This window comes from Gymnoscopelus microlampas, assembly GCF_963454915.1.
Source record: "Gymnoscopelus microlampas genome assembly, chromosome: 2".
Classification (NCBI taxonomy): Eukaryota; Metazoa; Chordata; class Actinopteri; order Myctophiformes; family Myctophidae; genus Gymnoscopelus; species Gymnoscopelus microlampas.
In genome coordinates this window covers 18,946,868-18,960,566 of record NC_139939.1, presented here as the reverse complement: position 1 = coordinate 18,960,566, position 13,699 = coordinate 18,946,868, and the positions used below count along the sequence as shown (strand labels likewise).

Genomic DNA, 13,699 nt, shown 5'->3' with positions numbered 1-13,699 from the left:
GTAGATGTGCTATTTTTGGCGAATGTTTCCCCCAGAATAGGGATGCTGGGGTTCATGTGGTTAACAACTTTCAACCTGGCGTCCCTATTTCGGGCATGGAATTATAGGTTTGATTCAGATTGAGAAACAAATGTTCAATATTGTATAATTTATCCATTGGTGATGCAAACTATTTAGAAGATGAGTAACCAATTGGTGCAATGTTCTAATTCTTTCCTTTTTTTAAACGTCAGTGGCTAAATAAACAATGACTCATAAATGTGCATACAATACAAGCACATTGAATAGGCGGATGTCAGGCTGAAAAGGTGCTTGGGTTGTAGTAGGTGGGTGCTCAGTGTATATTCATTGTCATCATACCCTCATCCACCCGAGCCACCTACGGGTGTGAGGCAGAAACAGGCAGAAGCAATCCTTGTCTCTCTCCTTATTAACCCACACAGAAGAAACAAGATACACATATTAAAGGTAGGGTAAGTGATTTACTTTGGTTAAAATAAGTGTTAAATAGCTCTATATTCTGATAGTAGCCTACTCATTGCTGTTTGTTCAGTAAAAGGAGTCTTCCATGTCTCTCCACCTCTTTATTAAACAGAAAATGTATTTTCAGTGCCCTCTCCTGATTGGCTTAAATGTTGTCACCTACCTGAAAATGTACTATATTCTGTTTACTAAAGAGCTGGAGAGACCCCTGTGACCGAACAAACGCTCTGTAGCAATGATTACTATCAGAATATAGTACTTTAACCTTTTTAAACAAAAACAAAAATAATTACCAAAACATATCACACAGTAGGGTGTGAAAAACACCCTACTTTTAACCAGTGAGTGTGCACTTAAGCACAACACAAGCAAGTTGCATCACCAAGTGGCACGCACAGTTTACAAACACTTCAAAAGTTGCACGAACCCACCACAGCCACAGACTCACACATACAAACACACTCACTGAGAGTTCAAAAAGTAATGTAGTGAGGTCACATTTGACGCCCACTCCCCAACTAATGCACTGTTCTGTGCCTGGTGACATTTTATCTGTGTATTTTTGAATGGTTGCCACGCTAAATGCTGTTTTATACTTTTATACAGAAAGGTGTCTGTCCACGGTGTTGGACAACAAAAATAACAGATCCTCAAATGAAAACAAAGTGTAGTTGCGACCATTACCAACACTGTCGGTGGACACTTGTCTCCCGAGTGAAAAATAGCATTTTGTAAACTCTGGTGATCCTTCCCCATGCAGGGACAGCACTGCAGGGGGTGAAGCCTGCTTACCACAACAGCTGGCTCTCTCCAATGTGAGCAGAACACACTAATGATATCACCAGTGTTTGCTGATGCGTGAGGGAGAGAAAAATATATACAGAGAGAGATAGAGAGAGAGAGAGAGTGGGAGGGGGGGCAGAGACAGAAAGAGATGAAATAGAGAGGGAGAGATGAGGGATAAAATGATGGGAGGAAGAAGAGCAAGAGAGAAAGAAGAATGTAAGGAGAGTGAGAGAAAGGGACATGTGTGTGTGCGTGCGCATTCGTGCATGCATGCATGTGTGCATGCTTGAGCGTGACAAGTAAATGGGCACATGCATGCACTCACACAGTTGTTGCTGGATATGCTATTACAGAGATAGAGAAATATAGAAAGATAGATTCCTATAAGTGGGAAGAGAGAGAACAAGAGGCCGAGAGATAGACAGCAATCCACCAGGTTCTGGTTTGACAGGCTCTGTATATATCTTTACTTAATGATGCATACTGTCGTAACAAAGAGTGGTAAATGAACCGTTTCTACTGTACTTCAGTCTTTGTTTCATCCTTAACATTCACACCTCATTCATAAGCCACCCATAAAGGTCTATGTAAACAAAGCCTCGGCAAGCACAGTCTGTTTTTTGTTCTTGTCAATATATTGTTTTGACCGGATATTCTGTTTCTTTTTCGAATCGAACATCTTGGATTATATACACTTAACATCCAACCTCCAAAACACTCTTCAGTAAGGACCCCTTGATTCAATGTCAAGCAATAAAAGCACATAACTTTCTCCTAAAGGTCAGATTTTATGTTTGATTACAGTTTAAATGCCTGTCTGGTCTGCTGCCCGCTAAAAGATTTACAATGCTTTTGGTGTTTTGGGGGTTTCAGATGAGGTCATTCCCTGTAATTCCCTGTTAGCAAACATTCACAGGAATCACAATCATTCAAACTATGTTTGGCTTTTTCCGCTTGTTTCTCCCTCTTTCCCTTGTAAGCAATTTCAGATGTCTGCGTTGTCTATGTTTGACACTGCTGCCAATTGTGTGTCGCTACCATAGTCGCTACGATCCTGTTCCCCTGCTACCAGCATGTCTGTGTTTGTGAGTGCATTATGATGTCCGACACACTGTATATAATAGTGTTATCAAAATGGTTCCCCCTCACTGTGGAGCTGAGAGACTGATGCTGAGGCCACATGGAAATGGGTTTATTCTCTACCCTCCAACAAACATCATCACCAGACCATAGAAAATGGCACAATACTGTATCCATAACAATGAAAACGGAAACAAAATTATTCAAACACGTCATACTGTATAACATACAATCATTCAGCAGGGACCCCCTGGGGGGACCTCCTCCTTGACCCTACTTTGAGAACCACTGATTTATAGTATTTACAAAAAAACAACAACTTGGTTTCACTGTGGCTATGAGGCTGAAAGCTTTGTTGTAATTATTCTAATGTGTCTTTAAGCTGTGGTTGATGTGCTGTTTAAAATTATGAAAGAAATGCTTTGCAGCATGTACTGCTTGTCCAAGGAAAGCCTTTCCAAGCAATTACACCTTGAGCCAGTGACCGATGCACAATGTAAATGTCAATGTATTTTACAATCTATACAGCAAAAGAATGTGCAGAAAGTGCTGCTGTCCATCATACCACTCTTCTATTGTCTCCTCGGCACAGGATCTTTTTGAAAGACCTCCTGAAGTCATTATTGAAGATGGTGTAGATGATAGGGTTCAAGGCACTGTTGCAATAGCCAAACCAGAAGAAGAACTTGAACAGGGTGTCGGGGACCGAGCAGGACTGGCACAGGGCTGTCAGTGTGTACGTGAAGAAGAACGGGAGCCAACAGAACACGAACACGCCGATGACCACGGCCAGGACGAAGGTGAAGCGCTTCTCGCGGTTCTGCCGGCCTTTCCATCGGCTCGCCTTGGTGCTCTGGGCCCGCTTGGGGAGGTTGTTGTCCCCGGGTTTGACTTGGCTCAGCTTGGTCTTGGCTTTAGCCTTCTTTTTGATGGAACACGGGTTGCTCACTTTGTGGTCGGAGGAGGACGACTCCTCTAGGTCCAACCCGTTCACCTCAGCTTTCTCCTCCTCCCCTCCTCCTCCTCCCTCCATCTTCGCCTCCTGCTCGCCATTGAGCTTCTTTTGGCAGTCATCGCCGCCCCCGCCGTTCTCCTTCTGGTTTCCGGCGGCGGTGGGTATCATCGGCGTCTCTTTCCTCTTCCTGTCGCCCGGCGGCGTCCGCGTTCTCTTCTTGGCGATCTGGTAGATCCGCACGTAAACGAGCACCATGATGACGCACGGCAGGAAGAAGGAGCCGATGCTGGAGGAGATGATGTACCATTTGTCCTCGTTGATCTTGCACATGGGGCCCTTCTCCACGCCGGTCTCTTTCTCCATGGAGATCAGCGGCGGGAAGGAGATGACCGCCGCGATGACCCACACGATGACGATGATGCACTTGATGCGGCGCGGCGTTCGCTTCAGGTTGTACTTGATGGCCTGTGTGATGGACCAGTAGCGGTCCAGGCTGATGGCGCAGAGGTGGGCGATGGAGGCGGTGCAGAAGAGCACGTCCAGCGCCAGATAAATCTCGCACCACACCTTGCCAAAGTACCAGTATCCCATCAGCTCATTGGCTAAGGAGAAGGGCATCACCAGCGTGGCCACCAAAATGTCCGCCGACGCCAAGGAGACCAGGAACAAGTTCTGAGGCGCCCTCAGGGCCCGGCTTGTAAACACGGCTATGACGACCAGAACGTTACCGAATACCGTCAGGAGGATGAGAATCCCCACCAAGACGCTGAGGGGCAGGGAGATGTGGATGCTGTAGGGGGCTCGTCCTCCTCCTGGGAGAGTCCCATTGGTGTCGTTATCACACCCCATTGGAGTAGACCGGCCCGCTTCCCGCCACGGGGTTCACGCGAGGTTAACAAATGTCATCCACTTGAAAAGACAAGGACTTTAGGGGACGCGATTTGGGGGATTCGAATGACTGCTCTGTGGTGTTTGTGGATTTTTTCTTTTCATTGTACGTGCCAGTTCTTCAGAGATCAGCGCTTTTACAATGCGTGCCAGTTCATCTGAAAACAGGGGTGCGGGAAGAAAAATAAATACATGAATACATCAGATTTGGATATGGGTGACACTTAAAATATGAATAATAACCATGCATTGCAAAAGGGGGAAAAAAAACTAAACCAAACCAAACAAAAAACAACCACCAGAAGACATAATATTTCAACACCAGTAATGACAATGTGTAGCCTATAAAGTTCAAATAAAACCTTACCTTAGGTATTATAAGCGGTGTCACAGTCCCTATAGATCAACAACAAGACAGTCCACTTGGTCCATGTGCAGGTGGCTCAAGAAAGAATGAACTGTACTTTCAGCCTCTGTGTGCTTGTGCGTGTGCCTGCCTGCGTGTGTGCGTGCGTGCGTGTGTGTGCGCGTGCGTGCGTGCGTGTGTGTGTGTGTGTGTCTGTCTGTCTCTCTCTCTCTCTTTCTCTCCACAGAATTATCCCTGTGCAGCATCTAGTTGAGCCTCACTAGCGGAGCTAATAGAGCGGTAATCATGTTATCCCGGTCGCTGCTGTACTGTCTGTCTGTGTGTGTCTGTGTGTGTGCGTGTGTGTGTGCGTGTGTGTGTGTATGTGTATGTGTGTGTGGAGCTTCTCTTCTCTCAGTGCAATGCCGCTCTGCCACTCCCTCTCTTTATAGCCCCTTCCTACTAGTCTATGTTGCTTAGCAGCGCCCAGGGCCACACCACGTGAATATTAGAGAGAGTTTTTATGACTTTGTCAGAACTCCCTTTATCTGACACCCTCTTTACGCAGGGCTAGGGTTGCCAGATCTGCTTATTATATGTTCCCCGCAATATTTTGTTTGAAAATAGCCGATCTACAAGCTCACAGTCTGCTATTTTCAAATAGCTGATGCATATGTTAAAGTGCTCATGTCACATGTGGCCCATAGTCGCTTCTTTCGGGCTGGTTTTCCTAAACCTGGTTGCTTGTTTCTCTCACAGAATCTGGCAACACTGCGCAGGGCGCGCATGTATCATCCAGTGTTAGTGGACCACCTGTGATGTTGGAATTAAACAGTGGTGGTGGGAAAAGTAGCCCTTTTTTACTTAAGTAAAAGTGTCAATACTGCAGTTTAGAAACACTCCGTTACAAGTAAAAGTCTGGTATTCAGAATTTACTTTAGCAAAAGTACAAAAGTATTGGCATCAAAATATACTTAAAGTACCAAAAGTAAAAGTACTCATATGCAGAATGTCCCATTTCAAGTTTTCAAAATGTATAAAACTCTTTTGAACATAGCAGATCTACAAGCTCACAACTCGTCATGATGCGTTGTGAGCTTGTAGAATCGGCTATTTTCAAATAGCCAAAATAGAGAGCTTAAGTGGTTAATGTATGTTTAGTAATAACAATCTAAATCTAAAAAGTAACTACTCAAGTTTTCAAATAATTGCCTCTGAAATGTAGTGAAGTAAAATTACTGAAAATTGGAAATACTCCAGTAAAGTAAAAGTAGGCCTACCTCAAAATTGCACTTATGTACAGTAGGCTACTTAAGTAAATGTACTTAGCTACTTTACACCACTGTTAAAAACACGTAGACAGCTTATTTTTAACTCTATGAGCTACAGGCGCACTGTCAGGAGGTCTGCCACCCGTTCCTATAGACTGCACGCTGCTGAGTATTCCGTCTAAATGCGACACATTTTCTGGAATCAAATGTTCGCAGTGTATACTGAGTGTAGGCTTATAACGGCATAGATAGAAAAATAGGCTAAAGTAAGAAGGGAAAAAATAGGCTAAAGCAGGCTCTGGGCTAAAGGAACATTCAGTCACTGGACCCAGGATGTTTACTGTAAACAGAACTTATTGATGCGCTTGAGCTGCGCTGACAAAGCGCAATGATACAGTGACACCTGTCGTCTCCTCCAAGAGGCTCCGGGCGCAGCAACATTTCATCCTTTTTTTTATTCTATGCACAGCAGCCATATTGGGAATGATTTGGGCCCCTTCCTTACTTCCTTCAAAGGTGTTACCAATAATACTAATTAAGGTTCCGCTCCATTTAGTGTGGCATAGTGGTTGTCTTATTTTCAAGGACCCCCATAACTCTGAGAGTGTACAAACCAAATGGACCCTTACGGGTCCATTTGGTTCCATTTGTACACTCTCAGAGTTACACAGAATACACACCTACCATAAGGGTCCATTTGGGAACCAACATGGAGTGTTTCTAGTGAGCCAACATGCACGATATCAGCACCCTGGTCCCTGACCAGAATAGAACAGAGCCTTCATTAGTATCATTGGTAACACCTGTGAAGGAAGTAAGAAGAGGCCCAATTTATTTCCAATATGGCTGCTGTGCATAGAGCCTATTCCATCAGTGGTGGAAAGTAACTAAGTAGCCTACATTTACTTACACTTTTGAGGTAGCCTACTTTTGCTTTCCTGGAGTATTTCCATTTTGTTATACTTTTACTTTTACTCCATTACATCTCAGAGGCAAATATTGTACTTTCACTCCACTGTTATTTGAAAACTTTAGAGGCTAGTTACTTTTTTAGATATAGATTATTATTACAAAACATACATTTACCCACCTCAGCCCTATATACATTTCGGCCATTTGAAAATGTGTGAGCTTGTAGATCTGCTAAAGTTCAGTAATACACATTTACTTGAGTAAAAGTACAAAAGTATTGGCATCAAAAGGTACTTCAAAAAGTAGAAAGTATACTCATAGTGCAGAATGTCGTTCAAATGTATGAAATATAGCTTATTAAAAATATATATTTGAGCCATTGTGAGCTTGTAGATCGGCTATTTTCAAATGGCCGAAATATATATAGGGCTGAAGTTAGTGTATGTTAATAATAATCCAAATCTGCAAAGTAACTAGTAGCTAACTAAAGTTTTCAAATAGTTGTAGTGAATTAGTGCAATATTTGCCTCTGAGATGTAGTGGAGTAGAAGTAAAACTGAAAATTGGAAATACTCCAGTAAAATAAAAAACACCTCAAAATTGTTCACACCTCAAAAAAAAAAAAGCGCAGTTACTTTACCCAGGCAGTGGCGTGGTGCGACCAACGACCATTATATTATGGTATGATTTTTGGGCAGCTCCTGCCAGCACATTGTTACAGCTATTAACCAGCAGGGGGCGGCCTTGTGCCAGAGCAGCTGCAACGGACAGTCACTTATTTTCTGCAGCAGAACTTGTGTGGAGGGGTTCTGCTTCACACTGTGTGACTCTAGTGATTTAAGTTATTCAGCAGTAGGAAATATAATTATAGTATATACAATGTTCATAAAGCCTACAGAATAAGTAGCTTCATTCCTAGTAAAAGCGTGTTCGCAATGTTCAGTTATTACTAATATGAGATGATTCAGATAAATATGATAGGCTACACATTGAGAATTTCTGGCTGAAACTATGATGGGAAACCCTCCAAAATGGCCTAATGCACAATGACCTTCTAAACATTTGAAAGATGGTTCTTCTTTCATTGGAATCTGTTCATGTTCCTAACTGAATCACTGAACTAGAAAAAGTGCTCCTTGGAGCACAGGTCTCCGCCAGGTCAGGTAGGTTATTGTTATTAACTGATTATTAGCCAATCAGGATGGAATATGAAAAATCAGACGGATCGGTCTTGATCACTTGACTATAGATAATGTGTACCGATTTGCGGGATGTTTGGAATAGATTTGTAGGAGTATAAACATAAAAAAAATGTTTTGCAAAAATCGGCCTCCTGCTCCTGGTGGTGCTATTCACCTGTTTCCTAGGCTGTGTGTTTTCCACTTCCTGTCGAAATCGACAGGAAGTGGAAAACACACAGCCTATAGGAAACAGGTGAATAGGCAATGTTAAAAGGGTGGCATATGTTGTAGTGCGAATGTGCATGCAAAGTTTCATTGCAATCGGACGCTGAGTTCATGATTTCCGGCATTGTGTTCAAAACGGGCCACTCCTGCAATCTTTCGATTTAAAATCTAACAGATCCGGCCTGATCACATGACTATAGAGATCATGTGTACCGATTTGCGTGAAATTTGGATAGAATTTAAGGAGTAATATCCAATTTTCTTTTTACATAAGTCGGCCTCCTGGTGGCAACTCATGTAAAAAGACGAAACACGCATTGGCCTGTTATCGCGCCACCATGAGGCTAATTTGACTATTTTTTGGGGGAATGTGCGTGCAAAATTTCACGGAAATCAGGATTTGCAGCATTTTGTTCAAAACGGAGCACTCCTGCAAACTTTGGAAGCCAATCTTAGCCAAACTGAAAGACCTGTTTCGTTTAATGACTATAGAGATAATGTGTACCAATTTGCGTGATGTTTAGACAGAATCTGTAGGAGTACTGTCAAAAAATGTGTTTACCAAAAAGCGGCCTCCTGGTGGCGCTATAACAGGCCCATGTGAAAATGTGGGACAGAGGTTCTGCTCTGGCATCCAGGGAGTGTGCATGCACAGTTTCGCTGCGATCCAGCCAATGGTGCCAGAGATTAGCTGTCCACAGATGGACACATGGACGGATGGACGGACGGACAGACAGGGTGAAAAACATCATTCTTTCGGCCTGGCGGAGACAATGAATGCAAATAAAAGCCAGATAGCACCATTTTCTATGATTTTGAATTGTATTCTTGGGACATTTGAAACTTTGACATTGGCAAAAAGCAACATGTTATTATCTTCCTTGAGGAAACACATTAAAAGTTGTCTTGCACGATAAAGCATGTACCAAACTAGACACAGAGGTGTTTAAATTACATACTTTAAGTCGTTTTAAGTGAGGACAATAAAAAAGGCTACACAAGACAAATATTGCACATCAATTTGTAAATATTTATCAGTTTATTACAGTTAAAAAGATGTATGTACATACAGAACATCACCAAACATGGTCATTTTAACTATTTGCAAAGTAGCATTCTTTGCAACTAGTTGTTTCAGAAGAACTGTCTTACAATGGGTCGGCTTTGATTAAGTTTGACCTTCACAACCAAGCAGCCAAGTCAATGTTGTTTTTTTAATTTGCCAATACTTAGTAAAGACATAAACAGAACAGAAGGATGCTTGGCAAAACATATATCCAAGTTTCTGTTGCCACCAAACCACACAAATCCGTTTTATATACACACACAGGTATAAACGCTTCCAAAAATGGACCTTGGTCACTGTGTTAGCAATGAAGACTCACTTAGAGCAGTGGTTCTCAAACATTTTCATGTCAAGGACCCCCAAACTGATACATATTTGCCAGAGGACCCCCATTTAAAAAAGGATTTTGTGCCGGGGACTCCCATAAGAGTGTTGTGTTGAAAAATGTTCTTCCAAATGTATCTCAATTTCTCAAGTTTCAAAATATTTCAAAAATAGCCTATCTACAAGTTCACAACGTGTTGCAATGCTACACGTTGTGAGCTTGTAGATTGGCCATTTTCAAATAGCCGAAATATGAAATAAGGCCCAAAGTGTTTAAACTGTTCCTCATTTAGCTGGGGACCCCCTGGAACCCCCTCAAGGACCCCTGGGGGTTGAGAACCACTGACATAGAGGTAGTCGTGTCTGCATCTGCTCATCTAGTCGTGAAATAAGAGTGACCGAAAAAATGGTTTTAGCTATTAGCCACATGAACCCTAGCGTCCCAATTCTGGGGCAAACATTCATTGCACAGCAGATCTACAGTACAAGCTCTTGTGAGCTTGTAGATTGGCTATTTTCGGTGAGGAGATTTGGAGTAGAGGGGGGAAAATTGCAGCCCTGGTATAGAGCCCTGGGGGACCCCGTTCAACAAAGTATATAGGGGTTAAGTGGTTAAATCTGTGTGCACAGATCATGTCTTCAATACAACTGATTATCTAATATGTGTTGAATCAATTCAAAGTGTGGTTTTGTTTGGTGCACATAAGGCAGTCAGCTATAATTGAGGAGATACCTGAAAGGGGCTCTGTAGTAGGATGTTATGCAGGGATGTAGTGGGTAGGATCAGGTTTAACCACTTAAACCCCATATGGGTTGAGCGGAGTCCCGCAGGGCTCTATGCTAGTGTATTTTTCTGTTCTCTGTTTTGGTGGGGAGGGCTTTTGCTGAAAATAGCCGATCGACAAGCTTACCCGACGCGTTGTTGTAAGCTTGTCGATCTGCTTTTTTTCTACGAAAGCTTTCCCCACAATACCGATGCTGGGGTTTAAGTGGTTACGGTAGATCCGCATTACACAGTACGAAGAGCTGGATGTGTCACATTTAAGAGGAATTCAGCCAAAAATAACACAGGTTATTCTGCAAAAGCACTCTGTTACAAAATGTTTCATGAGTTTTACGCTCTAACGATGAAGAAAAACGCAACAATCATATGCCATCAAATTATATATTCACTTAACAAGAGCAATCATCTAATTAATAATCATGTTTGGAAGCAAGAGTATCCACAAAACATTTTTGAGCAATTTTCTGCAATGAAATTTGGCATTACGTTTTGTTGATCTCCATTATACAAGTATCACAGATCTCCTACTATACATGTGGACTGCTTTTGTGAAATTCCCCTTTAATGCAAAAGAGCATGATTTGTAATACTGCTACGACTACCTTATTGCCAGATTCTTCTAACACAAATAAAATAAAAGACAGGAAGAAACTAGACCCAAATTTACACTGCAATGACGAGTACACAGTAAAATCCTATGTTAATTTATCCATTTGTAACTCAAGAGTGTACGAATGTAACCAAATGTTACCCTCTCAGAGTTCAAATTAAAAGAGGATTTTACTGGGTATAGTATACAGTCAGTGACCATGGACACAAGGAATAGGCAAACAAAAAACATTTGACCACTAAGGCTGCTTGTCAAAGAAGAGTAAGTAGGTTAAGCATTGGCACACAATGCTTTGGATACTCTTTGCAATGTACAAAATAAAACAAAACAAAAAATCAAATAAAAGAGCATTTGCAGATACCAAATAACCACAAAATCCTCTTTGTACAACGGCCCGATTCTGACCCAAACAAATCATGTCAATATTTTTGAACATGCTCGTTTCCTATACAAAATAACCAGGCAAGAAAAAGAGACATACAGTTGTAAAATTAAAAAAAGGAACTAAGTGACCTTGATTCTGGGACACTCTCCAAGGCCCCAATCACAGACGATAGAAAAATAAACACCAATTATATTCCAATCAGTTTGGATGGACCAGTATACATTTGTCATCCAATATAGTTCACATTGACCACATCTCGAATGAATCGCTGATAATTTTCTTCCAAAAAAAAAACATGTTGAAAGTACATTCCTGGTTCTGATAAATGCTCTCTGGCCGTTAAGCCCGTTTCAGGTTCTGTTTCTTCCACTTCTGTGCATCTTCAAACAGTGGCATCCTCAGCCTTGCGAAATAGCACATGAAAAATAAAGTAAAAAAGAAAAACAGACTGAAGGTAAAATGGGACACAGCACTCTCGCTGCATACCTAATGCACATCTCACTTCTTGAGTACTCCAAGGCAATTTCACACAATTGTTTACAGCTAAAAGAAAATGCACAAAAAAGATCCCCCCTCCCTCCCCCCGAAGCTTTTATATAAAACCAGGAATGCAATGCCTCTGGTGTATTGTTGAGCGAGAACAGAGAAAGCCCTTTTTACATTTTTTTTTTGTTTGTTTTTTAGTTTTGTCTTTTTTTTCTGACAGTCTTGTACTGTTACTGTTAGGCTCAAATATGCACCGTGGTTTGCTTTGTTTTCTTGTCATCATTGGGTCCAAATGATTTGATCTGTTTGAAAACCACCAGGCCTGATACCAAATAAAAAAGGTCAAACACTCAGTGGATTTGTCCTCGCCATGGTTTACATATGAAGTCTGTATCATTGTAGTAGATGGATCCTATTTCCCCTCCCGTGTTGTACAGCATATGTTTCAGTTCACAAAAGCAGCAACAGGTTCTGCTGGTAAATTAAAAGCAGCAACATATTGTCCCCCAAGGTAGGCTGTGGTACTCACTTGGGTTTCCTGTGGTGACCAGTCCACACCTCAAAACTCACACTGTAAGCTGCTGCCAGAAAAAAGTAGACCCACACATTTCAATACAAAATAGAATAATGATTGAATATAGTTTGGACGCAACACATTTCCAAAGGAAAAAAAAAAAAGTTTGGTTTGATTACCTTTGTTGGGATTTTTAATGTACAGTCACTTGAAATAACACTAACTAAATACACGTTTCATCATTTAGAAAGAAAACAAAATACTAGATGAAAAATGATTTAAAATAAACAATGCGTATCTAAACTGCAATAATTCAACTTTAACCATTTTGCTAGCAATGAAGAAAGCAGGAAATGGGGAAACCCTTTGTGAAACTTGCAGTTCAAGTGAGCACTTTCCATTTAAGATCGACAGGATGGAAAACCTCCCCACACAGTTACTAGTGTATTTTCAGCCCGTGAATAAACTCAATATTTATATTTAATCGTCACAAATTTACATGATAAATGGTTCATTTAACAGATAAAATACTTGTTCATTTATGAAACAAAATGCCCCCATCCAGAATAACCAATGAGAGGCTATTGTCATTTTTTATATAGAGGATGCCAATGTCTTAAAAAAAAGTGCATAAGAGCAGCAGCATTGCTGGGACAGTGTGGGACAAGAAATAAAGAAAAAGTATTTTTTCCATTAGATAGCGGGTTCTTTATACTAGGATATATTACCAGGGACTGACACAGACAATCAATTATACAAAAACATTTTTTTTGTTGTGGACGTAACTAAAAATATTACCAGGGACTGACACAGACAATCAATTATACAAAAACATTTTTTTTGTTGTGGACGTAACTAAAAACTTAAGAGGACTAAGGAAGAAAGGAGAGATTATTATTCATATTTTGGCATACCTTATAAGTTTTGACAAACTTAACTGTTAATGGCAGGGGCCCAGCTACCTTTCTTCTGATATGTTGGTCAATGATCAATTGGATGACAGCTATGCAGCCCAACACTGAAGATATTATCAAATCAAACAAGTAAACATTAAAACAAAAATTGCACTCAAGGCAATGATCAGGATTTATATACGTATATAAAAATGCCTTAGATCAATTATCCCAACACCTATCTATGTCTTTTTAATTTTCAATACCTTTTCGCACATAAAATGCAATATATATGAGGGCCACAGCACTGCCCATTTGAGAATTTTAAGTTCCAAGTTGCTTAGTTTTTTCTTTTTTTCTTTTTTAAAGCATTTACGATTTGCATTTCTCATGTGTACATTATACTAGCTTAATGTTTAACTACAGCTTCTATTAGTTAAAAGACTTCCGATCAATTTAAATTACAACTGATATCACTTGCTTTTATAGTTTACGGCAACGACAAAAGAA

The 13,699-nt window shown here is 41.0% G+C and overlaps 1 protein-coding gene across 1 annotated transcript; it reads right to left on the bottom strand.

The window, feature by feature from the left end:
• Positions 1-203: 203 nt before the first annotated feature.
• On the bottom strand, positions 204-4,910 carry adra2a (adrenoceptor alpha 2A). The gene is made up of 2 exons (XM_084047064.1): positions 4,560-4,910; positions 204-4,350 (listed from the first exon to the last, which is right to left on the bottom strand). The coding sequence occupies exon 2, from the start codon at positions 4,151-4,153 to the stop codon at positions 2,909-2,911; it is 1,245 nt and encodes a 414-aa protein (XP_083903190.1). The 5' UTR covers positions 4,154-4,350; positions 4,560-4,910; the 3' UTR covers positions 204-2,908.
• Between the last annotated feature and the right edge of the window lie 8,789 nt (positions 4,911-13,699).

Coding starts and splice junctions, on each gene's coding strand:
- adra2a (XM_084047064.1), bottom strand. CDS start 4,153: ATGGGGTGTGATAACGACACCAATGGGACTCTCCCAGGAGGAGGACGA.